Source organism: Hemibagrus wyckioides, linkage group LG10 (assembly GCF_019097595.1).
Source record: "Hemibagrus wyckioides isolate EC202008001 linkage group LG10, SWU_Hwy_1.0, whole genome shotgun sequence".
In the NCBI taxonomy this organism is placed as follows: Eukaryota; Metazoa; Chordata; class Actinopteri; order Siluriformes; family Bagridae; genus Hemibagrus; species Hemibagrus wyckioides.
Genome location: NC_080719.1, coordinates 19,785,980 through 19,812,777, shown reverse-complemented (window position 1 = coordinate 19,812,777; position 26,798 = coordinate 19,785,980). Strand labels below are relative to the sequence as shown.

General features: G+C 38.7%; 1 protein-coding gene across 1 annotated transcript in view; it reads left to right on the top strand.

Moving 5' to 3' along the window:
• The window catches only part of nkpd1 (NTPase, KAP family P-loop domain containing 1), a 191,939-nt gene extending 167,182 nt beyond the window's left edge, over nucleotides 1-24,757 (top strand). Inside the window, exons 3-5 of the mRNA XM_058401356.1 lie at nucleotides 22,047-22,213; nucleotides 22,425-24,202; nucleotides 24,282-24,757. Coding sequence (XP_058257339.1) covers nucleotides 22,047-22,213; nucleotides 22,425-24,202; nucleotides 24,282-24,548 — 2,212 coding nt within the window. The 3' untranslated portion in view covers nucleotides 24,549-24,757. The remainder of the gene's footprint in view (nucleotides 1-22,046; nucleotides 22,214-22,424; nucleotides 24,203-24,281) is intronic.
• The last annotated feature ends 2,041 nt before the right edge of the window (nucleotides 24,758-26,798 follow it).

The window sequence follows — 26,798 nt, the reverse complement described above, 5'->3', positions numbered from 1 at the left end:
ATGTACGCTATATTGCCAAAAGTTTTGGGACGTCTGCCTTTACATGCACATGAATATCGATATGGAGTTAGCTCACCCTTTGCAGCTATAACAGCTTCAACTCTTCTGGGAAGGCTTTCCACAAGGTTTAGGAGTGTGTTTATGGGAATGACAATTCCTCTAGAAGAGCATTCCTGATGTCAGGCACTGATGTTGGACGAGTCTTCACTCTAATTCATCCCAAAGGTGTTCTATCAGGTTGAGGTCAGGACTCTAGGCCAGTCAAGTTCCTACACACCAAACTCACTCATCCATGTCTTTATGGACCTTGATTTGTGCACTGTGCAGTCATGTTGGAACAGGAAAGGGCCATCCTTAAACTGTTCCCACAAAGTTGGGAGCATGAAATTGTCCAAAATGTCTTAATATGCTTAAGCATTAAGCGTTCCTTTCACTGGAACTAAGGGGCCAAGCCCAACCCCTGAAAAACAACAGTCCAAAAAACCAACCAAAACCTTTGGCAATATAGTGTCTATCTTTTGGGGACTGTCAACTGAACTGAAATCCAGGAAGTTGTTGGTACCAAAGATCAACCGGCTCTAGTAGAGGCAGAATCAGTCCTGATATTCTAAGATAGATAAATTTACTATATATTTTTATTTTATTGCTACATTAGGAAGCTAAACAGTCAAATCGGAACAATCAAAATCATAGACATAATAACAATAACAATAACAACAACAATAATAATAATAATAATAATAATAATAATAATAATTATTATTATTATTATTATTATTATTATTATTATTATTATTATTATTATTCCTATTATTATTATTATTATTATTATTATTATTATTATTGTTATTATTATTATTATTATTGCAGTTTATACAGTATGTGGTTTTATATTTTCAACCTTTTAGACCAAAGACAATAAAACATACCGTAAATATTATTATTATTATTTTATTATATGTTCTTAAATGTCCTTGAAACTATGTAGAATGTGGAGAAAAAACATTGTTTATGCCATGGTCTTTGCCCAGCATATTATGTAGCCATTTGGAAAAACTGCACTGGTGGCTGTAATTCTTTTTTGTGTTTACATGGATCTCTTTTTATAGACTCTATAAATTGTCCCTTCACTCAGCCACATCTCAGTACGATTGGGGAGAATGAAGCTGGATGCAGAATTCGAGACGTTACTCCTGGAGAGGTATTTATGCAGACACAGTCTGTGTACAGTGATGGAAAGGTTTGAATTATTTTTATTCAAATAATGAGACGTGTTTTTTGTCATTTAAAGAAAGTCAGATAAGGCAGTGTATTGGATGAACCATCCATTTTGAGAGAAATGCTATGATCCTATGATCCCACTGGCGATTACTAGCTGGTGATGAGTGCTCATTACAACACATAGAGGACAGTGAAGGCATTCTTGGCTATTCTTAAAAATTAATATATATATGCCAGATTTTGGGTGCGTTTTTAATAACTTTGCTTTCCTGCTGAATTGTTGAGCATGTCTAGAAATAACAACCTTTCCACTGTCACAGTGATCGTATTTTTTCCCATTCTAATTTTTAATGTGAATATTTGAAGCTCTAGACCTGCTATTTGCATAAATGTGTTGTACAGGTGCTTTTAAAAATATTAATGAATGCTTATATGAGCGTCAAAGTCAGAAGGAAATACCCAAAATATTCAATCCAAATCGGCACCAATATTTATTTCCACGGCACTTTCCTGATCCACACTGGTTACTGGAATTTGTAGCAATGAGGAATATTTTATAGGATTTTTTTTTAAACAATACATTTACCCGGGAAACAATGGTATTATCAGTTTATATCAATTAATCTTAGACAGCTTGAGAGCCTATAGACAGATGTTGAGTATATGTGTGTGTTTAAGTGTGTGTTTGAGTATGTGTGTGTGTTTGGGTGTGTCTTTGAGCATGTGTGTGTTTGAGTATGCGTGTGTGCTTGGGTGCGTGTTTGAGTATGTGTGTGTGTTTGGGTGCATCTTTGAGTATATGTGTGTGTGTGGGTGCGTGTTTGAGTATGTGTGTGTGTTTGGGTGCGGGTTTGAGTATGTGTGTGTGTTTGGGTGCGTGTTTGAGTATGTGTGTGTGTTTGGGTGCGTGTTTGAGTATGTGTGTGTGTTTGGGTGCGGGTTTGAGTATGTGTGTGTGTTTGAGTATATGTGTGTGTTTGAGTATATGTGTGTGTTTGAGTATGTGTGTGTGTTTGGGTGCGTCTTTGAGTATGTGTGTGTGTGTGTGTTTGGATGTGTGTTTGAGTATGTGTGTGTGTTCGGGTGCCTGTTTGAGTATGTGTGTGTGTTTGAGTATATGTGTGTGTTTGGGTGCTTGTTTGAGTATATGTGTGTCTTTGAGTATGTGTGTGTGTTTGGGTGCGTCTTTGAGTATGTGTGTGTGTGTGTTTGGGTGTGTGTTTGAGTATGTGCGTGTGTTTGAGTATATGTGTGTGTTTGGGTCTGTGTTTGAGTATGTGTGTGTGTTTGGGTGCCTGTTTGAGTATGTGTGTGTGTTTGAGTATATGTGTGTGTTTGAGTATATGTGTGTGTTTGAGTATATGTGTGTGTTTGGGTGTGTGTTTGAGTGTGTGTGTGTGTTTGGGTGCGTGCTTGAGTATGTGTGTGTGTTTGGGTGCGTGTTTGAGTATGTGTGTGTGTTTGGGTGTGTGTTTGAGTATGTGTGTGTGTTTGGGTGCGTCTTTGAGTATGTGTGTGTGTTTGGGTGCGTCTTTGAGTATGTGTGTGTGTTTGGGTGTGTGTTTGAGTGTGTGTGTGTGTGTTTGGGTGCGTGTTTGAGTATGTGTGTGTGTTTGGGTGTGTGTTTGAGTGTGTGTGTGTGTGTTTGGGTGCGTGTTTGAGTATGTGTGTGTGTTTGGGTGCGTGTTTGAGTATGTTTGTGTGTTTGGGTGTGTGTTTGAGTATATGTGTGTGTTTGGGTGTGTGTTTGAGTGTGTGTGTGTGTGTTTGGGTGCGTGTTTGAGTATGTGTGTGTGTTTGGGTGTGTGTTTGAGTATATGTGTGTGTTTGGGTGTGTGTTTGAGTATGTGTGTGTGTTTGGGTGCGTGTTTGAGTATGTGTGTGTGTTTGAGTATGTGTGTGTGTTTGGGTGTGTGTTTGAGTATTTGTGTGAATTTGGGTGTGTGTTTGAGTATGTGTGTGTATTTGGGTGTGTGTTTGAGTATGTGTGTGTATTTGGGTGTGTGTTTGAGTATGTGTGTGTATTTGGGTGTGTGTTTGAGTATGTGTGTGTGTTTGGGTGCCTGTTTGAGTATGTGTGTGTGTGTTTGGGTGTGTGTTTGAGTATGTGTGTGTGTTTGGGTGCCTGTTTGAGTATGTGTGTGTGTTTGAGTATATGTGTGTGTTTGGGTGCTTGTTTGAGTATGTGTGTGTGTTTGGGTGTGTCTTTGAGTATGTGTGTGTGTGTTTGGGTGTGTCTTTGAGTATGTGTGTGTGTTTGGGTGCGTGTTTGAATATGTGTGTGTTTGGGTGCGTGTTTGAGTATGTGTGTGTGTTTGGGTGCGTGTTTGAGTATGTGTGTGTGTTTGAGTATGTGTGTGTGTTTGCGTGTGTCTTTGAGTATGTGTGTGTGTTTGGGTGCGTGTTTGAGTATGTGTGTGTGTTTGAGTATGTGTGTGTGTTTGGGTGCGTCTTTGAGTATGTGTGTGTCTGTGTGTTTGGGTGCGTCTTTGACTATGTGTGTGTGTGTGTGTTTGGGTGCGTCTTTGACTGTGTGTGTGTGTGTGTGTTTGGGTGTGTCTTTGAGTATATCTGTGGGTTTGAGTGTGTTTGAGTATGTGTGTGTGTGTGTCTATGTGTTTGAGTATGTGTGTGTGTCTATGTGTTTGAGTATGTGTGTGTGTGTGTCTATGTGTTTGAGTATGTGTGTGTGTGTGTCTGTGTTTGAGTATGTGTGTGTGTGTGTCTATGTGTTTGAGTATGTGTGTGTGTGTGTCTATGTGTTTGAGTATGTGTGTGTGTGTGTGTTTGGGTGTGTCTTTGAGTATATCTGTGGGTTTGAGTGTGTTTGAGTATGTGTGTGTGTGTGTGTCTATGTGTTTGAGTATGTGTGTGTGTCTATGTGTTTGAGTATGTGTGTGTGTGTGTCTATGTGTTTGAGTATGTGTGTGTGTGTGTCTATGTGTTTGAGTATGTGTGTGTGTCTATGTGTTTGAGTATGTGTGTGTGTGTGTCTATGTGTTTGAGTATGTGTGTGTGTGTGTGTCTATGTGTTTGAGTATGTGTGTGTGTGTGTCTATGTGTTTGAGTATGTGTGTGTGTCTGTGTGTTTGAGTATGTGTGTGTGTGGGTCTATGTGTTTGAGTATGTGTGTGTGTGTGTCTATGTGTTTGAGTATGTGTGTGTGTCTGTGTGTTTGAGTATGTGTGTGTGTGTGTCTATGTGTTTGAGTATGTGTGTGTGTGTCTATGTGTTTGAGTATGTGTGTGTGTGGGTCTATGTGTTTGAGTATGTGTGTGTGTCTATGTGTTTGAGTATGTGTGTGTGTGTGTCTATGTGTTTGAGTATGTGTGTGTGTGTCTATGTGTTTGAGTATGTGTGTGTGTGTGTGTCTATGTGTTTGAGTATGTGTGTGTGTGTCTATGTGTTTGAGTATGTGTGTGTGTCTGTGTGTTTGAGTATGTGTGTGTGTGTCTATGTGTTTGAGTATGTGTGTGTGTGTCTATGTGTTTGAGTATGTGTGTGTGTGTGTCTATGTGTTTGAGTATGTGTGTGTGTCTATGTGTTTGAGTATGTGTGTGTGTGTCTATGTGTTTGAGTATGTGTGTGTGTGTGTGTCTATGTGTTTGAGTATGTGTGTGTGTGTGTGTCTATGTGTTTGAGTATGTGTGTGTGTGTGTCTATGTGTTTGAGTATGTGTGTGTGTGTGTCTATGTGTTTGAGTATGTGTGTGTGTCTGTGTGTTTGAGTATGTGTGTGTGTGTGTGTCTATGTGTTTGAGTATGTGTGTGTGTGTGTCTATGTGTTTGAGTATGTGTGTGTGTGTGTCTATGTGTTTGAGTATGTGTGTGTGTCTGTGTGTTTGAGTATGTGTGTGTGTGTCTATGTGTTTGAGTATGTGTGTGTGTGTGTGTGTCTATGTGTTTGAGTATGTGTGTGTGTGTCTGTGTTTGAGTATGTGTGTGTGTGTGTCTATGTGTTTGAGTATGTGTGTGTGTGTCTATGTGTTTGAGTATGTGTGTGTGTCTGTGTGTTTGAGTATGTGTGTGTGTCTGTGTGTTTGAGTATGTGTGTGTGTGTCTATGTGTTTGAGTATGTGTGTGTGTCTGTGTGTTTGAGTATGTGTGTGTGTGTCTATGTGTTTGAGTATGTGTGTGTGTCTGTGTGTTTGAGTATGTGTGTGTGTCTGTGTGTTTGAGTATGTGTGTGTGTCTATGTGTTTGAGTATGTGTGTGTGTGTCTATGTGTTTGAGTATGTGTGTGTGTGTGTCTATGTGTTTGAGTATGTGTGTGTGTCTGTGTGTTTGAGTATGTGTGTGTGTCTATGTGTTTGAGTATGTGTGTGTGTCTGTGTGTTTGAGTATGTGTGTGTGTGTCTGTGTGTTTGAGTATGTGTGTGTGTGTCTATGTGTTTGAGTATGTGTGTGTGTCTATGTGTTTGAGTATGTGTGTGTGTCTATGTGTTTGAGTATGTGTGTGTGTGTCTGTGTGTTTGAGTATGTGTGTGCGTGTGTCTATGTGTTTGAGTATGTGTGTGTGTCTGTGTGTTTGAGTATGTGTGTGTGTGTCTATGTGTTTGAGTATGTGTGTGTGTCTGTGTGTTTGAGTATGTGTGTGTGTCTGTGTGTTTGAGTATGTGTGTGTGTCTATGTGTTTGAGTATGTGTGTGTGTCTATGTGTTTGAGTGTGTGTGTGTGTGTGTCTATGTGTTTGAGTATGTGTGTGTGTCTGTGTGTTTGAGTATGTGTGTGTGTCTGTGTGTTTGAGTATGTGTGTGTGTCTATGTGTTTGAGTATGTGTGTGTGTGTGTCTATGTGTTTGAGTATGTGTGTGCGTGTGTCTATGTGTTTGAGTATGTGTGTGTGTCTGTGTGTTTGAGTATGTGTGTGTGTGTCTGTGTGTTTGAGTATGTGTGTGTGTCTGTGTGTTTGAGTATGTGTGTGTGTCTGTGTGTTTGAGTATGTGTGTGTGTCTATGTGTTTGAGTATGTGTGTGTGTGTCTATGTGTTTGAGTATGTGTGTGTGTGTGTCTATGTGTTTGAGTATGTGTGTGTGTCTGTGTGTTTGAGTATGTGTGTGTGTGTCTGTGTGTTTGAGTATGTGTGTGTGTGTCTATGTGTTTGAGTATGTGTGTGTGTGTGTCTATGTGTTTGAGTATGTGTGTGTGTCTGTGTGTTTGAGTATGTGTGTGTGTCTGTGTGTTTGAGTATGTGTGTGTGTCTGTGTGTTTGAGTATGTGTGTGTGTCTGTGTGTTTGAGTATGTGTGTGTGTGTCTGTGTGTTTGAGTATGTGTGTGTGAGTCTATGTGATTGAGTATGTGTGTGTGTGTCTATGTGTTTGAGTATGTGTGTGTGTGTCTATGTGTTTGAGTATGTGTGTGTGTGTGTCTATGTGTTTGAGTATGTGTGTGTGTCTATGTGTTTGAGTATGTGTGTGTGTGTGTGTCTATGTGTTTGAGTATGTGTGTGTGTGTGTCTATGTGTTTGAGTATGTGTGTGTGTGTGTCTATGTGTTTGAGTATGTGTGTGTGTCTGTGTGTTTGAGTATGTGTGTGTGTGTCTATGTGTTTGAGTATGTGTGTGTGTGTCTATGTGTTTGAGTATGTGTGTGTGTGTCTATGTGTTTGAGTATGTGTGTGTGTGTGTCTATGTGTTTGAGTATGTGTGTGTGTGTCTATGTGTTTGAGTATGTGTGTGTGTCTGTGTGTTTGAGTATGTGTGTGTGTCTGTGTGTTTGAGTATGTGTGTGTGTCTGTGTGTTTGAGTATGTGTGTGTGTGTCTGTGTGTTTGAGTATGTGTGTGTGTGTCTATGTGTTTGAGTATGTGTGTGTGTGTGTCTATGTGTTTGAGTATGTGTGTGTGTCTGTGTGTTTGAGTATGTGTGTGTGTCTGTGTGTTTGAGTATGTGTGTGTGTCTGTGTGTTTGAGTATGTGTGTGTGTGTCTGTGTGTTTGAGTATGTGTGTGTGTCTGTGTGTTTGAGTATGTGTGTGTGTGTCTGTGTGTTTGAGTATGTGTGTGTGTGTCTATGTGTTTGAGTATGTGTGTGTGTGTCTATGTGTTTGAGTATGTGTGTGTGTGTCTGTGTGTTTGAGTATGTGTGTGTGTCTGTGTGTTTGAGTATGTGTGTGTGTCTGTGTGTTTGAGTATGTGTGTGTGTCTGTGTGTTTGAGTATGTGTGTGTGTGTCTGTGTGTTTGAGTATGTGTGTGTGAGTCTATGTGATTGAGTATGTGTGTGTGTGTCTATGTGATTGAGTATGTGTGTGTGTGTGTCTATGTGTTTGAGTATGTGTGTGTGTGTCTATGTGTTTGAGTATGTGTGTGCGTGTGTCTATGTGTTTGAGTATGTGTGTGTGTCTGTGTGTTTGAGTATGTGTGTGTGTCTGTGTGTTTGAGTATGTGTGTGTGTGTCTGTGTGTTTGAGTATGTGTGTGTGTGTCTATGTGTTTGAGTATGTGTGTGTGAGTCTATGTGATTGAGTATGTGTGTGTGTGTCTATGTGATTGAGTATGTGTGTGTGTGTCTATGTGTTTGAGTATGTGTGTGTGTGTCTATGTGATTGAGTATGTGTGTGTGAGTCTATGTGATTGAGTATGTGTGTGTGTGTCTATGTGATTGAGTATGTGTGTGTCTGTGTGTTTGAGTATGTGTTTTGAATATGTATGTCTTTGAGTGCATGTTTGAGTATGTGTGTGTGTTTTGAGTATGTGTGTGTGTTTGAGTATGTGTGTGTGTTTGAGTATGTGTGTGTGTTTGAGTATGTGTGTGTGTTTGAGTATGTGTGTGTGTTTGAGTGTGTGTGTGTGTCTGAGTATGTGTGTGTGTCTGAGTGTGTGTGTGTGTGTTTGAGTATGTGTGTGTGTTTGAGTATGTGTGTGTGTTTGAGTAGGTGTGTGTGAGTATGTGTGTGTGTGTTTGAGTATGTGTGTGTGTTTGAGTATGTGTGTGTGTTTGAGTATGTGTGTGTGAGTATGTGTGTGTGTGTTTGAGTATGTGTGTGTGTTTGAGTGTGTGTGTGTGTTTGAGTATGTGTGTGTGTTTGAGTATGTGTGTGTGAGTATGTGTGTGTGTGTTTGAGTATGTGTGTGTGTTTGAGTATGTGTGTGTGTTTGAGTATGTGTGTGTGAGTATGTGTGTGTGTGTTTGAGTATTTGTGTGTGTTTGAGTATGTGTGTGTGTTTGAGTGTGTGTGTGTGTTTGAGTATGTGTGTGTGTTTGAGTATGTGTGTGTGAGTATGTGTGTGTGTGTTTGAGTGTGTGCTCAAGTGCATGTTTGAGTATGTGTGTGGGTTTGAATATGTGTGTGTGTGTTTGAGTATGTGTGTGTGTTTGAGTATGTGTGTGTGTTTGAGTGTGTGCTCAAGTGCATGTTTGAGTATGTGTGTGTGTTTGAGTATGTGTGTGTGTTTGAGTATGTGTGTGTGAGTATGTGTGTGTGTGTTTGAGTATGTGTGTGTGTTTGAGTGTGTGTGTGTTTGAGTATGTGTGTGTGTCTGAGTATGTGTGTGTGTTTGAGTATGTGTGTGTGAGTATGTGTGTGTGTGTTTGAGTGTGTGCTCAAGTGCATGTTTGAGTATGTGTGTGGGTTTGAATATGTGTGTGTGTGTTTGAGTATGTGTGTGTTTGAGTATGTGTGTGTGTTTGAGTATGTGTGTGTGTTTGAGTGTGTGCTCAAGTGCATGTTTGAGTATGTGTGTGTTTGAGTATGTGTGTGTGTGTCTGTGTGTTTGAGTATGTGTGTGTGTGTCTGTGTGTTTGAGTATGTGTGTCTGTGTGTTTGAGTATGTGTGTGTGTTTGAGCATGTGTGTGTGTGTCTGTGTGTTTGAGTATGTGTGTGGGTTTGAGTATGTGTGTGTGTCTGAGTATGTGTGTGTGTTTGAGTATGTGTGTTTGAGTATGTGTGTGTTTGAGTATGTGTGTGTGTTTGAGTATGTGTGTTTGAGTGTGTGTGTGTGTTTGAGTATGTGTGTGTTTGAGTATGTGTGTGTTTGAGTATGTGTGTGTTTGAGTATGTGTGTGTGTTTGAGTATGTGTGTTTGAGTGTGTGTGTGTGTTTGAGTATGTGTGTGTTTGAGTATGTGTGTGTTTGAGTATGTGTGTGTCTGAGTATGTGTGTGTTTGAGTATGTGTGTGTCTGAGTATGTGTGTGTTTGAGTATGTGTGTGTGTGTCTGTGTGTTTGAGTATGTGTGTGTGTCTGTGTGTTTGAGTATGTGTGTGTGTGTCTGTGTGTTTGAGTATGTGTGTGTGTGTCTATGTGTTTGAGTATGTGTGTGTGTGTCTATGTGTTTGAGTATGTGTGTGTGTGTCTGTGTGTTTGAGTATGTGTGTGTGTCTGTGTGTTTGAGTATGTGTGTGTGTCTGTGTGTTTGAGTATGTGTGTGTGTCTGTGTGTTTGAGTATGTGTGTGTGTGTCTGTGTGTTTGAGTATGTGTGTGTGAGTCTATGTGATTGAGTATGTGTGTGTGTGTCTATGTGATTGAGTATGTGTGTGTGTGTGTCTATGTGTTTGAGTATGTGTGTGTGTGTCTATGTGTTTGAGTATGTGTGTGCGTGTGTCTATGTGTTTGAGTATGTGTGTGTCTGTGTGTTTGAGTATGTGTGTGTGTCTGTGTGTTTGAGTATGTGTGTGTGTGTCTGTGTGTTTGAGTATGTGTGTGTGTGTCTATGTGATTGAGTATGTGTGTGTGAGTCTATGTGATTGAGTATGTGTGTGTGTGTCTATGTGATTGAGTATGTGTGTGTGTGTCTATGTGTTTGAGTATGTGTGTGTGTGTCTATGTGATTGAGTATGTGTGTGTGAGTCTATGTGATTGAGTATGTGTGTGTGTGTCTATGTGATTGAGTATGTGTGTGTCTGTGTGTTTGAGTATGTGTTTTGAATATGTATGTCTTTGAGTGCATGTTTGAGTATGTGTGTGTGTTTGAGTATGTGTGTGTGTTTGAGTATGTGTGTGTGTTTGAGTATGTGTGTGTGTTTGAGTATGTGTGTGTGTTTGAGTATGTGTGTGTGTTTGAGTGTGTGTGTGTGTCTGAGTATGTGTGTGTGTCTGAGTGTGTGTGTGTGTGTTTGAGTATGTGTGTGTGTTTGAGTATGTGTGTGTGTTTGAGTAGGTGTGTGTGAGTATGTGTGTGTGTGTTTGAGTATGTGTGTGTGTTTGAGTATGTGTGTGTGTTTGAGTATGTGTGTGTGAGTATGTGTGTGTGTGTTTGAGTATGTGTGTGTGTTTGAGTGTGTGTGTGTGTTTGAGTATGTGTGTGTGTTTGAGTATGTGTGTGTGAGTATGTGTGTGTGTGTTTGAGTATGTGTGTGTGTTTGAGTATGTGTGTGTGTTTGAGTATGTGTGTGTGAGTATGTGTGTGTGTGTTTGAGTATTTGTGTGTGTTTGAGTATGTGTGTGTGTTTGAGTGTGTGTGTGTGTTTGAGTATGTGTGTGTGTTTGAGTATGTGTGTGTGAGTATGTGTGTGTGTGTTTGAGTGTGTGCTCAAGTGCATGTTTGAGTATGTGTGTGGGTTTGAATATGTGTGTGTGTGTTTGAGTATGTGTGTGTGTTTGAGTATGTGTGTGTGTTTGAGTGTGTGCTCAAGTGCATGTTTGAGTATGTGTGTGTGTTTGAGTATGTGTGTGTGTTTGAGTATGTGTGTGTGAGTATGTGTGTGTGTGTTTGAGTATGTGTGTGTGTTTGAGTGTGTGTGTGTTTGAGTATGTGTGTGTGTCTGAGTATGTGTGTGTGTTTGAGTATGTGTGTGTGAGTATGTGTGTGTGTGTTTGAGTGTGTGCTCAAGTGCATGTTTGAGTATGTGTGTGGGTTTGAATATGTGTGTGTGTGTTTGAGTATGTGTGTGTTTGAGTATGTGTGTGTGTTTGAGTATGTGTGTGTGTTTGAGTGTGTGCTCAAGTGCATGTTTGAGTATGTGTGTGTTTGAGTATGTGTGTGTGTGTCTGTGTGTTTGAGTATGTGTGTGTGTGTCTGTGTGTTTGAGTATGTGTGTCTGTGTGTTTGAGTATGTGTGTGTGTTTGAGCATGTGTGTGTGTGTCTGTGTGTTTGAGTATGTGTGTGGGTTTGAGTATGTGTGTGTGTCTGAGTATGTGTGTGTGTTTGAGTATGTGTGTTTGAGTATGTGTGTGTTTGAGTATGTGTGTGTGTTTGAGTATGTGTGTTTGAGTGTGTGTGTGTGTTTGAGTATGTGTGTGTTTGAGTATGTGTGTGTTTGAGTATGTGTGTGTTTGAGTATGTGTGTGTGTTTGAGTATGTGTGTTTGAGTGTGTGTGTGTGTTTGAGTATGTGTGTGTTTGAGTATGTGTGTGTTTGAGTATGTGTGTGTCTGAGTATGTGTGTGTTTGAGTATGTGTGTGTCTGAGTATGTGTGTGTTTGAGTATGTGTGTGTGTTTGAGTATGTGTGTTTGAGTGTGTGTGTGTGTTTGAGTATGTGTGTGTTTGAGTATGTGTGTGTTTGAGTATGTGTGTGTGTTTGAGTATGTGTGTTTGAGTGTGTGTGTGTGTTTGAGTATGTGTGTGTTTGAGTATGTGTGTGTCTGAGTATGTGTGTGTGTGTTTGAGTGTGTGCTCAAGTGCATGTTTGAGTATGTGTGTGTTTGAGTATGTGTGTGTCTGAGTATGTGTGTGTGTGTTTGAGTGTGTGCTCAAGTGCATGTTTGAGTGTGTGTGTGTGTGTTTGAGTATGTGTGTGTGTCTGAGTATGTGTGTGTGTGTTTGAGTATGTGTGTGTGTCTGAGTATGAGTGTGTGTGTTTGAGTATGTGTGTGTGTCTGAGTATGAGTGCATGTTTGAGTGTGTGTGTGTGTGTTTGAGTATGTGTGTGTGTCTGAGTATGTGTGTGTGTGTTTGAGTATGTGTGTGTGTCTGAGTATGAGTGTGTGTTTGAGTGTGTGCTCAAGTGCATGTTTGACTATGTGTGTGTGTTTGAGTATGTGTGTTTGAGTATGTGTGTTTGAGTATGTGTGTGTTTGAGTATGTGTGTGTGTCTGAGTATGTGTGTGTGTGTTTGAGTGTGTGCTCAAGTGCATGTTTGAGTATGTGTGTGTTTGAGTATGTGTGTGTGTTTGAGTATGTGTGTTTGAGTGTGTGTGTGTGTTTGAGTATGTGTGTGTTTGAGTATGTGTGTGTTTGAGTATGTGTGTGTTTGAGTGTGTGTGTGTGTGTTTGAGTGTGTGCTCAAGTGCAGGTTTGAGTATGTGTGTGGGTTTGAATATGTGTGTGTGTGTTTGAGTATGTGTGTGTGTTTGAGTATGTGTGTGTTTGAGTGTGTGTGTGTGTGTTTGAGTGTGTGCTCAAGTGCAGGTTTGAGTATGTGTGTGGGTTTGAATATGTGTGTGTGTGTTTGAGTATGTGTGTGTGTTTGAGTATGTGTGTGTGTTTGAGTATGTGTGTGTGTTTGAGTGTGTGCTCAAGTGCATGTTTGAGTATGTGTGTGTTTGAGTATGTGTGTGTGTGTCTGTGTGTTTGAGTATGTGTGTGTGTGTCTGTGTGTTTGAGTATGTGTGTCTGTGTGTTTGAGTATGTGTGTGTGTTTGAGTATGTGTGTGTGTTTGAGTATGTGTGTGTGTGTCTGTGTGTTTGAGTATGTGTGTGGGTTTGAGTATGTGTGTGTGTCTGAGTATGTGTGTGTGTTTGAGTGTGTGCTCAAGTGCATGTTTGAGTATGTGTGTGTTTGAGTATGTGTGTGTTTGAGTATGTGTGTGTTTGAGTATGTGTGAGTGTTTGAGTATGTGTGTTTGAGTGTGTGTGTGTGTTTGAGTATGTGTGTGTTTGAGTATGTGTGTGTGTCTGAGTATGTGTGTGTGTGTTTGAGTGTGTGCTCAAGTGCATGTTTGAGTATGTGTGTGTTTGAGTATGTGTGTGTGTTTGAGTATGTGTGTTTGAGTATGTGTGTGTTTGAGTATGTGTGTGTGTTTGAGTATGTGTGTTTGAGTGTGTGTGTGTGTTTGAGTATGTGTGTGTTTGAGTATGTGTGTTTGAGTATGTGTGTGTTTGAGTATGTGTGTGTTTGAGTATGTGTGTGTGTTTGAGTATGTGTGTTTGAGTGTGTGTGTGTTTGAGTATGTGTGTGTTTGAGTATGTGTGTGTTTGAGTATGTGTGTGTTTGAGTATGTGTGTGTTTGAGTATGTGTGTGTGTTTGAGTATGTGTGTTTGAGTGTGTGTGTTTGAGTATGTGTGTGTTTGAGTATGTGTGTGTTTGAGTATGTGTGTGTGTTTGAGTATGTGTGTTTGAGTGTGTGTGTGTTTGAGTATGTGTGTGTTTGAGTATGTGTGTGTTTGAGTATGTGTGTGTTTGAGTATGTGTGTGTTTGAGTATGTGTGTGTCTGAGTATGTGTGTGTTTGAGTATGTGTGTGTGTTTGAGTATGTGTGTTTGAGCGTGTGTGTGTTTGAGTATGTGTGTGTGTTTGAGTATGTGTGTTTGAGTATGTGTGTTTGAGTATGTGTGTTTGAGTATGTGTGTGTTTGAGTATGTGTGTTTGAGTATGTGTGTGTGTTTGAGTATGTGTGTTTGAGTATGTGTGTTTGAGTATGTGTGTGTTTGAGTATGTGTGTGTTTGAGTATGTGTGTGTTTGAGTATGTGTGTTTGAGTATGTGTGTGTTTGAGTATGTGTGTGTGTTTGAGTATGTGTGTTTGAGTATGTGTGTTTGAGTATGTGTGTGTGTTTGAGTATGTGTGTGTGTTTGAGTATGTGTGTTTGAGTATGTGTGTGTGTTTGAGTATGTGTGTGTGTTTGAGTATGTGTGTTTGAGTGTGTGTGTGTGTTTGAGTATGTGTGTGTTTGAGTATGTGTGTGTCTGAGTATGTGTGTGTGTGTTTGAGTGTGTGCTCAAGTGCATGTTTGAGTATGTGTGTGTTTGAGTATGTGTGTGTCTGAGTATGTGTGTGTGTTTGAGTATGTGTGTGTCTGAGTATGTGTGTGTGTGTTTGAGTGTGTGCTCAAGTGCATGTTTGAGTGTGTGTGTGTGTTTGAGTATGTGTGTGTGTCTGAGTATGTGTGTGTGTGTTTGAGTGTGTGCTCAAGTGCATGTTTGAGTGTGTGTTTGTGTTTGAGTATGTGTGTGTGTCTGAGTATGTGTGTGTGTGTTTGAGTGTGTGCTCAAGTGCATGTTTGAGTATGTGTGTGTTTGAGTATGTGTGTGTGTTTGAGTATGTGTGTTTGAGTGTGTGTGTGTGTTTGAGTATGTGTGTGTTTGAGTATGTGTGTGTTTGAGTATGTGTGTGTTTGAGTATGTGTGTGTGTGTTTGAGTGTGTGCTCAAGTGCAGGTTTGAGTAAATGTGTGTTTGATAATATGTGTGTGTGTTTGTGTATGTGTGTGCATTGAGTGCGTGTTTGGGTAAGTATGTGTGTGTACATATACAAGCCTTGTAATGTGTAATGTTTATCACTAAAATGAATTCATATTATTTGAATGCAAATCAATGTTAAGAATAGAAATGATCTGTCTGATACATGTCTGATACATGCACATATGAAACTTAATTTTAGCGTAATTTAATTGAGAAAATATCCACTGAAACCCAGTTCCTAATGAAAACGATGAAATCCAGGACAACCGATTCCTTCAACATGTTTTACACTGAAAATTCCACAGGTCTGATATAAATACCTTCACAAATAGCCACAAAATCTGTCACAAATGTTCTCTTGGAAAAAAACTGCAACCGTACGAAATCAAACTTTTATTTCTATTATGACTTTTGTCGAAGGCGAGAGGATACGCCAGGAGCAAAGCATCCACAGGGGATCATTTTTTGTGGATAAGTGATTTTGTTCCTTGCATGTTTTTGGACCTTAAGCATACCCAGAATGGAGTCTGTGACTGACAATCACAAATCTCTAAGGGTGAAAAAAAGCACTTTCTCTTTTTTCCATTTCGTTTTTTTCTTTTTTTATAGAATGAAGGTGAACACCATTTTTGAAGGCATTCGGTTATTTTCGAATAAGTGGGACCAGTGCATGTGACCCAATCAAACCTAAAACAAATGTGTTACACCAAGACAGCAGCAGTGTTATAAAAAGATGGCGACTTTCACATGAACTTTCTTTCTGTGTGTGTGTGTGTGTGTGTGAATTTGCTTAATTAGAAAGCAGACTGTACTTAACAAGAAGATATGAACCTGCAAAATTCCATTTTGCTCTGTTATACAAATGATTATTACTACTGCTAATAATTTAGATGCCTTGGAAGTTAGTCTAATAAAAACAATCTTCTTCATCGTTATTTTGCTAGCTATGCATCTCAGTAAGAAAAAAAGACCTCTCTGTGCAAGAAAGCAAAGTAAGTAGATGTCAATTTGTATATTGATTTGAATTATTTGGGTGATATGTGTGGTGGTGATGGTGTTTCAGAACAGATTCAATTGGACCTGCATTTCTGCTAGTACAGTTGTCCAAACATGCAAACTTAGGTTCAGTTAATGAATTATTTATTATCCTCACATCTAAACAATTGAGTGGTTCTGGATGATTTGAGATTTTGAGGATGATGGTGTGAGGGTGTCTCTCCTCAGGGTGGAGGGTTTGAGGATGTAGGGGATGCAAATTGCTCGCTGACAGCTGTGTCCTCTTCAGTTTTAAAATAGCTGCTATGGCCCTGGGGTATTTGCTGATTTCTAATGCTGTGATACAAGTTTGCTCACTCGACTGGTGTAGGTTCATACGACTCAACAGCAGAGTGCTTAGAGACACAAACATGCACCGAGTCTGGTGTTGAAGAAGAAGAAGACATTATTTCTCACCTGTATATCACAGCATAGTGAAATCTGTTGCCTTGCATAGCCCAACTTATTAGGAAGCTGGTGCCAGAGCTTCGATTAACTGTTGATCTGTAAAACAAATATTTTATTTTTGTAACGCTGAAGAGATGAAGATTTAGGACGGCAGACAATTCTGTCCTCCAGTCATGAATACCTGGGCTGTGTTCCAATCCTCTAAATGTGTATTGACTTGCTATTCATAATTAATTTGTGTGGGGGATGGTGGCACAACCCAGCTATTTCAAAAAATGATTTTCAGTAAAGGTCTTTCATTTTTATAATGCAAACTTGTGTATTTTGACTCTTGCCAGGATTTCTGTCTGTACCTGTACCTCTGAATTAGTTCAGACAGGATATCAATCTTAATTAGAAATTGATTACAAGTGGACTAAAATAAAATTGTATTTAAATAGATAAACAGTAGCATCAATATGTTGTGTTTTTAATTATCTTTGCTCATTAAGATTTCCATTATTCATTGATTATTCATCGTAGCTACTGATCTGAGAGGCCTGTGGGTTGTACATGTAGCTGCTGCTGATATTAAATTGCCTTAGCAGTCTACACAAAGTCATATGTGTGGAAATGTACCGACTAGAAATGTTTTTATTCCACAGTTCCTCCCAACCTAGGACCTCCACATGAGGGTATCAGATGCAGGTGCAGCTGTGGAAACAGAATGCAGACCCATGTGTATTAGTCAAAGGCAGACAGGAGTTTTATTAATAAAGTAACTAAACTAACTAAACTAACATCCTCCATGGACACAGAAGTGAGGCAGCATCCTCCACAGGAACCAGGAAGCAGGGTGGCGCCCCCCCACAGGAACAAACACGGAGCAATGTCTCACGCCACAAACAACCCCACAATAACACTGGCTTTGGTGGACTCAAAGAAAGGACAAGGATTACAACACATCACTAACACACCATCAGTTCTATAGTCTCTGCCTCGCTGATTTCTCCTTTCTAACCACAACTATTCTTTACAGCACTGTTATGTCAAATAACTCGTCTGGTTGCCAGTCTTAAACTACTCAAGCATGCCATAATAATCCCAAAGGCTATTTCTTTCTGGCTCTAGTTTAAATCCAGCCTGATATTCAGGGATTGGCTTTGGATTGGTGGATAGGTGTATAATATGTCTCCAGAAGCACATGACTTTTTAGTATTTTAAAATATTTCTAAAATATCTAAAATAAGATAATATTCTACAGTGGAACCTCGGCATACGAAATGAATTCATTCTGGAGGTGAGTTCTTAAGGTGAAAATTTGCATTGCGGTACGAATTTTCCCATAAAAAAAATAATGTAAATGCAGATAATCCGTTCCAGCCACCTAAAAATATTACCAATATTACCAATTTCCAAGCATCAGGTGTCCCCACAGAAAGTCGTGCCATGCTTCTGAATGCATGCCAAAGGCAACGTTAGTATCGTGGGTCTTTTAAAAGAACTTTCGCTGACTAAAAATTTTTTTTGCAAAATTCATAAACTTGCTTCGGTTGGCTTTCCACTGATCCAAACAAACAGGTTCTGAACGTCTCCCAGATGTACACACAACTTAGCCAACGTTCGGTCTAGTTCGGTTTGTTCGTATGCCAAAAATGCTTTGTAAGTTAATGTGAATTTCTTGTAAAAATTTCAATTCCTAAGGCAAAAATTTGTATGGGAGGGCATTCGTATGCCGAGGACGCTACACTTGTGTGTCTTGAAGAATGACAAAATGAACAGAAACCGACATATGTAGAAAACACTTGATATCGTAAAGCATTTCATAACACAGTAGCCATAAGCAATAAAACCAACAATAAAAGTTTTAATGACTCTTTATTGCCCTCATACTTCATACTTCATACTCAGCTTTCTAATCACTCAAGAAGGCATGCTGAGTATGCGCAAGAGGAAAGTTTTAGACAAGTGTTTTTAGCCTTCACACTGATACATGGGGATGTTTTGGTACTTATGTTTCTGCGAGCATGTCAGGATGTTGTGCATGGATGATCTCACAGGGTGAAGTCTTCAGACTTGAACGTTAGAGAAAATACAAAACAGAAGGCAACATGGGCAGAACTTGAATGATCTATTAGAAACAAAATATTTCTGAAGTGAGGATTCAACAGTAGAAGCAACTTTTCACATAAGTTTCATTACCTATGAAATCACATAACTCTTACTGTTTGAGGGAAAAATGCACATTATATATTTTTTTTTAATCCAGATTTTTAATAGAGGTCTATTGTAACATTTGAACATTTCATTATTATGTAGTAAACATACTATTTTTTTTTTCCTTAGCGTTTGTAGTGGATCAATCGACCTGTGTGATTTGGCACAGGTTTTACGCCGGATACCCTTCCTGACACAACCCTCCCATTTTTTGGGACTGGCACTGAGAGTCAACTCTTCAGCGGCTGGGGTAGTAAACATACTATAACAGTATATAATATAAGTGAACAAAAAACAAAGATATTCTTTACGCTGTCTTGATATAGGAAAATAATCCATGTTGAGGAGGTAATGTGAGACTTGTTTATACTTCCATATCTAATGTGCACAGGTTTCCAAATCTGATTTTATACACAGCAACATTAAATTCACGCGCTCTGTCTCTCATTAAACTATCTGCTGTTGATATAATTGCTTCATTGAGTTGCATCTCAAACTGAAAACTCTGGCCTTACATTCAGAAGTATTAGGCTGAATGCAGCATGAGAGGTTTGTTTAAAAAAGTAAACAGTAACCGTAACAGGGAAAAAAAACAGGGTTAGTACTCAATAATCCACTGGAATATCGCATGTGTGTACGATTTGAGATGATAAATATAGATCATTGTAGCAGATGTAGAAGGAAAGGTGACTTTTTATAAAAGTTTTTATATTTGTTAAAAGACAAAAACATACACCCTATTCGTTTAACTGTTCATTTAATTCATTTAGAATTTGAAAGAAAGGATACGTCCTTACTTCCTGGAAACGTTAGTGGATTAGGACAAATTATTAGAACAGCAGCATTGCAGAATAAACATGCTTTTTCTTTCTTTCTTTCTTTCTTTCTTTCTTTCTTTCTTTCTTTCTTTCTTTCTTTCTTTCTTTCTTATTACATTATACTTTTTAATAAAGCAAAAGAAGAGCACAGGCTATTTGTTATCTACAGAACTTGCCAATCAGCGCAGGTTTCTCATGACAGCACACACCCTCTTCTGTCCTGCTGTTTATAGGAATGGAGACAGCATTATGAGCTATGTGGTAAGCTCCATGACTTTATTAACTCTGCTTGTAGCAGGTGAGACTTTTATTCTTCATTATCATATTTTTCATTAAAAGGGATTTTTAAAAACAGATTTGTGCACCGACCCACACCCACACAAAAAAACATAATACTCAGCGTTAACATGGTATGATTTGTATGCATTTTATCTAATCTCTGCCTTATTTATCTTTTCGTACTTTTCATTCTTGGCAATCTCACACAAAATTGATTAAACAGCTCAGTCTGAATTGGCTGAAATAAATGCCCTGCTTCATAATAACACACTTATTTCTAGCTAATGGTAGAAAAGTGAATTGGGGCATCCATGCATAACCCCATTTATTAAAAAAAATATATATATCCGTAGAGATCAAAACACGAGCAGAGAAAAATAAACGAAATTTACCATTACATTTTTTCTTTCTTTTTTTCAGGAAAGCTGGAGGAGAGTTTGTGTTGATTTACACAGAGAAGCAGACGAGAGTAATGGCAAAAGGTACAGCACGTATGCTTTAAATGTAAAAGAAAAAAAAAAATGCAGTGAACATGATGGAAATGAACATACCCCAAAACCAGTCCGAAAAAAAAAAAATCTGTCTATTTATCATTGTTAAGCTTTCACAGCATGAAAATAACATCTGAATGCTTTGGCTCTTTGTTTTGCCTCTCTGTATTTGCCCAATAGCACCCTTGGACTGACCTAGGCAATAATAATGGACATTATAATCACTGTATATCTTTATTGTGTTTACTTTGTACAAGGACTTTGTTCTGCAGAAGGGAGTGCTGGGTTTTTGGAAAGTGTATCGCACCCTTTTGTAGGTTTGTTTGGGAGTTTAGTGCTTCCAAGTCAGTCGATATATACAGTGACAGTATTTTTTTTATTTCAAATGAATATGCTTGTAAAGAAAATTTACTATTTGTCAGCAGATCCTAAAAAGAAGAAATATGCCACCCGTTTAGACTTGAACTTGGTAGAAGCACCTTTTCCTGCAACAGCTTTAAGTGTGTTAGGGTAAATTCCTAGAGATTTTCACCAATTCTTCCTGGCAGATTTGTGTTATATTCTTCTGGCTGGTTGAATGCTGTTTTGTTATCTGCAGTTCTCACACATTCACAATAGGATTCAGATCCAGACTTTACAACATTCAGCTTTTTGTGTTGCTGAAGTTTCCCCCTAGCTTTAGTTACTTTTGTAGCTGACTGAAGCAGGTTCTTTCATAATATGCCCTGTATTTTTTTCCTTCAATTTTGACAAACAACAGGTGTTCCCTGGGCATGAAAATATGCCACGTAAATATTTCACTGTACACTGGATGGTGTTAACTGATGTTTAGCATGTGGTAGGTTTCCATCACACATCGCAATTTTGGTCTCATGACATCAAAACAGCTCTGGTTTGCTGTTTGGCTCGGTCTTAAACAATAGTCCTGGATTATCAGTATCTGTCTTCACGATTGATCCAACAATGGCAATTTAATCCTATTCTGAAGTTATGAGACCTCACAGATTTCACAAGACCAATTATGTCAATGCTGTCCTCTTTAAGACCATAGACAAAAGTATCTTCAAGATACTTTCCCTGATCAAGGAGGTGGTTTGCCCAAAGCAAGGCTCAGCACTTGCACTCAGGCTGTGCTGACCTTTGCGAATTCCACAAATGCGTGAATGTCGACTGCATAATTTCCGATAGTGGAGGACTGCTTTCACATTCTTCTTTCTTTCTTTTTGGGCTGTGGTTAAGGCTCTGGGTTGTTGTTTGGAAGAAAGGGGTTCAAGCCCTCAGCACCACCACTGTTTGGCACTTGAGCAGGGCCCTTAACTTCCTCTGTCCCAGGCTGACCCTGCACTCTGACTCCATCATTCAAAGTTGGGAAATGCTAATAAAGAATTTCATGTGAATCTTCAGGAAACTGTAAGGGGGGAGGGGGTGAATACTTATGCAAGCAACATTTACTTACTGACCATGTAATTTTTATTATTTGTCATTTAGGAAAAATCGTTTCAATCATTTCCAGCGGGTTGCATATTTTTGCAAGCTTCATAGTATATATATATATATTGACAGTGGCGGGCAGTGCATTTCACACCTAGGCCTTCACTGGTGTCCTTCCTGAATGAATCCACCTCTATACCATCATTATGACACCACGGCAATAGATACCTCAGCAACTGTTAAATAACAAAGTAAAAAAGAAATTAGGCTACAGTATTTCACACAGTATTTCATTTGTAAGGACGTCTGCGACCAAATCGATTTCTTCTCCTCTGTCATCCATCGTGAGTTAAAATATGTATATTTTATTTAGTTTGTGCGGTTCCCTGTCTCTGACTACTCCAATTATCCAATCAAAAGACGGGAAATTGCTGATGTAATCATATGCCTGCTAGATGGCCCCAGTGACACCAACTCGAAATCTGATTGGTTAATGGAACAGTTTCACTGCCACTTATTTTAAGATATGGGCGCCTGCACTATTGATTCTGAAGGCCTTAAGGAGATTTCTTTCACCCTGGCAACACATGATGTCAGCCACTAGCTGAAATATGATTGGATAAATACTCTTATCATAAATATACACTACTGAAAGCAGCGCAACCAAGATACAAGCGATGAAATGTAAAGAATAGACTACTGGGAATAATTTAATACACATTCATGGAAAAATATATTAAATATATTAAAATGCAAGTCAGTGATTCAGATCACTGCTGTTTAGGCCAGGAGAGAAGGCCTTGCTGGCCTTGACAGCCCACCACTGATTATTGAACTAAAGTAGAGAAAAGTGCTAAACAGAATATGTACACTGTCACTGGCAAATAAGTGTTAATTCTATCTTTCTCTTTTTGTTTGTTTTAGCAGAGCTAAACAGAGATAACATATATGCACATGCATTATACAAAACCCTTGCAAACGTCAATTCCCCATTGACTGTAGGCTTGTACTCATCATGTCACAGCAGGATTAAAATGATTCTCAGAAGCATCGAAGGTTTGTATACTCACATAACATAACAACAGGGCTTTTAACAAGTATGTTCGGCCTCTTTAAATAAAATCTAAGTTATAAACTGTTCAGATTTGTTCTTGTTTGGTTGCCAGTATAGCTTTTTTCAAGAAATACTCAAAATCATTAATCATAGTAGTTACAAAGAGTATAAAAGGGATTTTACTCTCCTGTCACCTTGTTTGTTATTTCCCAGGTCACATGAACGATGAGGTGAAGATAAAAGAGCAGAAGAGTAACAGATGCGGATCCTCTATTGGGAACCTGATTTCACTAATCTTTCGTCTCCTTTTCTATCGACCCGTGTGGACTATGAAAAAAAAAGACAGAGACGAATGCAACCGCTATGTGTTTGTGAGGTTTAGTGCCTGGCATTTTGCAGGAAGTGATATGCTCTGGGCTGGACTGGTGATGCAGTTGTGCCAAACTCTTCAGGAAAGTTTTGGGAAACTTCAGCTCAGCCTTTTCCGAGTAGCTCAGTATGATGAAGAAAAAGACAGTAGGAAAAAGAAGATTGAAGACAGCCTCGAAGTCTGGAGGTCAAAGAAGTTCTGCTGCTGTCCACTGTGGGCCATTTTCCTGATAACACTGATGGTTTGCCTCTTTATTTTGGTACCAGTCATTATTTTTTCACTTCCTGAAATAAAGCCTCCAGGAAATGACAAGAACGACACAGAACATTACGTCATTGGGGGGTTTACCATCGCAGCATTAGGAGTTCCTGCAATTGGAGCTATGAGATTTGTTTTCCTGCTGATGAAGCACCTTATCTTTAGCCAAGATGTTAATGTCAGAAATGCACTGGACAACAAGAAGATCAGTGAGCAGTTAGGCTTAATGCATGAAGTTCGGAAGGAGATGAGGCTACTATCCTGTTTTGTTCATTTCATGGAGGTTTTTGAGAGACAAAAGATAAAAGTGGTGCTGGAAATCACCAATTTGGACCGCTGTACACCAGCAAAAATTGTAGGTGTCTTGGATGCCATCAACATCCTTCTTTCAGATGAGGAAAGTCCGTTCATTTCTCTAGTTGCAATTGACCCAGAGGTTCTTACCCAAAAAATAGATCAGGCAAAGGATTGCTTTAGCAAAAAAGACACAGCTTATGGCTTCCTGGATCGCATAATCACACTGCCTTTCACAGTGCCGCCTTTATGTATGGTATCAAAGTGCAAGGTCTTCAAAAAAACTTTATCGGATCAATCTGAAAGGCCCCAAAGAGATGAGGTTCAGAATTTACGTAGCATAAAGACTTCAGTTTCTTTAGAAGATGTTTCTTTGATAGAGAGCAGTCTGATTGGTGAGGACCAAGCCACAACCCTAAGATCAAGCAAGACCACATCCAATAAATTTATTGAGAATAAAGTAGAAAGATTGATCCAGGATGCATTTCAAAGCATATATTTATATGACCAAAGTAAGCTTCACCTTTATATCTCAGAAAATACTGTGTCTATGAGAAGGGTTACCAATTCCATCAGAGTGTGTATGATGGTCCTTAACACTCTTAATGATGAGGTTGTTGAGATTCCCTCACCTGAAAGAGTCGCTGCTTGGGTCGTGCTGGTAGACCGCTGGCCTTGTAGACTAAGTTGGATACTTCAATGTATGGAAGATGAACATCAGACTCAGCAGACTAATCAAACCACAGTTAAAAGAGACTACAGAACTCTATGGGCTGTGTTCAGTGAGCATAGGATAGAGCTCCATGTTATTAGGGAGGAGGTGGGGAAATTTTTGGAAAGAGATGATGATCCTGAGCTGTTTGAAATGTTTCTCAAAAGGGACTACATATTCACAGTTCCAGAGGCAAATAAACTTAAAGAATATACAGTTAACCTGGATTATTCTATCAAGAACGAGTTGGCAAGGATCAGACAAATCAGCACTTTGAAAGCAATAGGAAAACACAAATTCAACAGTTTGCCTCCAAACACTGTCTTCAACATGTCTGTGGAAGATGTTTGCAATGAGGTCAGTAAAATTCCATGTAATCTTAAATTTACGTTGATCAATACAGAGAGTTTATTTATTTATTTTCTTACTTCTCCAGCTATCCAGACTGAAGCTCCCTGAAACCTATGCTGAGACTGTGAAGCAAAATGATATAAACGGACAGACGCTGCTGCTCAGTGACCCCGCTGATCTGAGACAGGTCATGCAAATGACTCTGGGTGAATGGACAGCTTTTAGGATTCACTTTCTTGGAGTCATGTCAAGTAATCATCTGAGTAAAACTAAATCAGCACCAGTTATCTCAAATCCTAATGCGGTTTGCGCGTCTAGCATGTGTAGTAGGAGTCATATGAATCATAGTTAATATTGGTCCTATGTTGTGCTTAACTGTATTATTTGATATTTGATATTTTAAACCCTCTAAACCACAACCAACATTTTAGGCAACTGTATTAAGGGGGAAAAAAACAGAAACTGACATTATAATGGTAGATATGAACTTTTATTGTTGTTATTATATATAAGTTGGTGTATTTGTTATACAGTTAACTTCAGAATTATTTGCACCTTTCATGAAAATAAGCAAAAATAGATATATAAAATGATCCATGCATGCAATAAACAATCATTTCAACTTCAACCTATGGTGATATAGTTGTATTTAAACCAGATCTCAAGACCCCAGGCACACGTGTCATAAGGTGATACACATTTTTTTTTTCTTGTGGGTGTTTGAGAACTCAGGATTCAGCAAAGTCACCTTGATACAAATTATCTTGCATTTCTGCCCAAATTTGTTTCATTTTGCTGAAAAACCTATAGCTCACAGCATGGTGTGTGCACAGTCCATGCATCTAGATGCAATAAAACACCTAGATAATTATTCTCATGCTGACACAAACATAATTACTTTGTTAATACTGGCATGTTGTTATTTAGGTTGGACCCTTGCTTTTTGGAATGGTTTTGGATCTTTTTTTCTGAATCTCCATATTTATTTATATTTATTAAACTCCTACTGAAATATTGGCATGATATCTACAGTAATGATATAAAGAGAAATTCTTCATTTCCTGTAAATCTTGTCAGTCAGCTGATTAGTGCTCCTGTGAAATATGAATACAGTTCTCCTTTAAAATGGAAATGTCTGCACTAGCAACTCCAATTTCTGATATCATAAAGATTCCAAATAATGCACATATCTTATAATCGTTCTCATGTATATGCTATAAGTCCCTTGTGTTACGTTTTGTCTTTGGGCCCTTTGGTGCTGTTTGAGTCTAATTGACCCAGGATTTTATTTATTGATATTTTAAAAGCACTACAGAAATAATAATAAAAAAATATACATCCTTTAGACATATTATTTTTATCTCAGTCAATACAATATAGATAACATTTCTGTTTAATGTTTGCAATTACTGGACGACATTCAACAGTGAAAATATTATTTGTTTTATGTGATAAAGTTATAATTTGTGTAGCAATATAGACTAGAATAAAGACCTTGGTGGTTAAAATCTAGAAAGAAAATTGAAATGGAACAAGGTTTCAATTAACGTTTATTATTTTGAATTGATTTATCAAATGCTAGTAAACAATAAAAGCACAAGAAAGAAAACATTTTTTTTTAAATGCTTACAAAAATTAAAAAAAAAAAAAAAAGCGGCTCAATTTGACCTGAACACCATACAAGGGCTTTAGACTTCTAGGCTGCATTTCATAGGGATCAACTTTAGGGATTTTACTTACATTAATTTTAGTTATGGATCAGATAATTAAAGTAAAATTTCTAAGGATGTTACACACATATTTTACAACAATGTGTAACTGTTTTGTGAAAAAAAGGATAAAGGTTATTATCCAATGTTTCTTTCTTGATTAAGAGGTTAATTTCCACCAGTCTGTATATTTTAAAGTTCGACATAGATATGAGTATCGGTTTAAAGACAATGGATTTTACCTCCACCGTTTTTTTTTTTAATGTGATGTCACACTTCCTTCCGTACTTGCTTGCTTATAAAGTGCAGCCTGATTCAGTGTAAACTGCTGCATAAAACCTGCCATAAATAACCGGAATTGCTTTTCATAGTTCACGCGTCCAAATGCGGTTCATGAATTATACGGTCAGAGGAATTCAATTTTGTTCAGGCTCTGATTACATTACATCTGCCGTCTCCCTCCTTCTGTAAGGGTGGAGAGCTGGGAGTAGAAATAATGAGGGCAGTTTTCCTTGGTATTTGTAATTCCTCCCTTTTTGGCAAGGTTGCCTAAGCTTTTCAGCTGAGCTAACGGAGCAGACAAACAGAGTTAAACCAATGGAGTGATCATTTCCTCAAGCTGGCATAGCTAAGTGGGAACTGAGGAATGCTCAGCAGTGATTTAGTCATTGTCTCAATGAACTCAATGATCCACGTCTCAACGAACGTGCCCAGAACGTAGAAATCGCTTAATGTAATATATAACACACTATGGATTTATGGAGTAATTAGTGCTCATGCAGGTAAAAATGGAGGATTCATTTACTCTGTCATGCAAAGTTGCAATTACACACTCACAGCAGCACTGACTCAGCTGGAGCTCATAGTTTGTATGCCTTTCATGGTTGACTTAA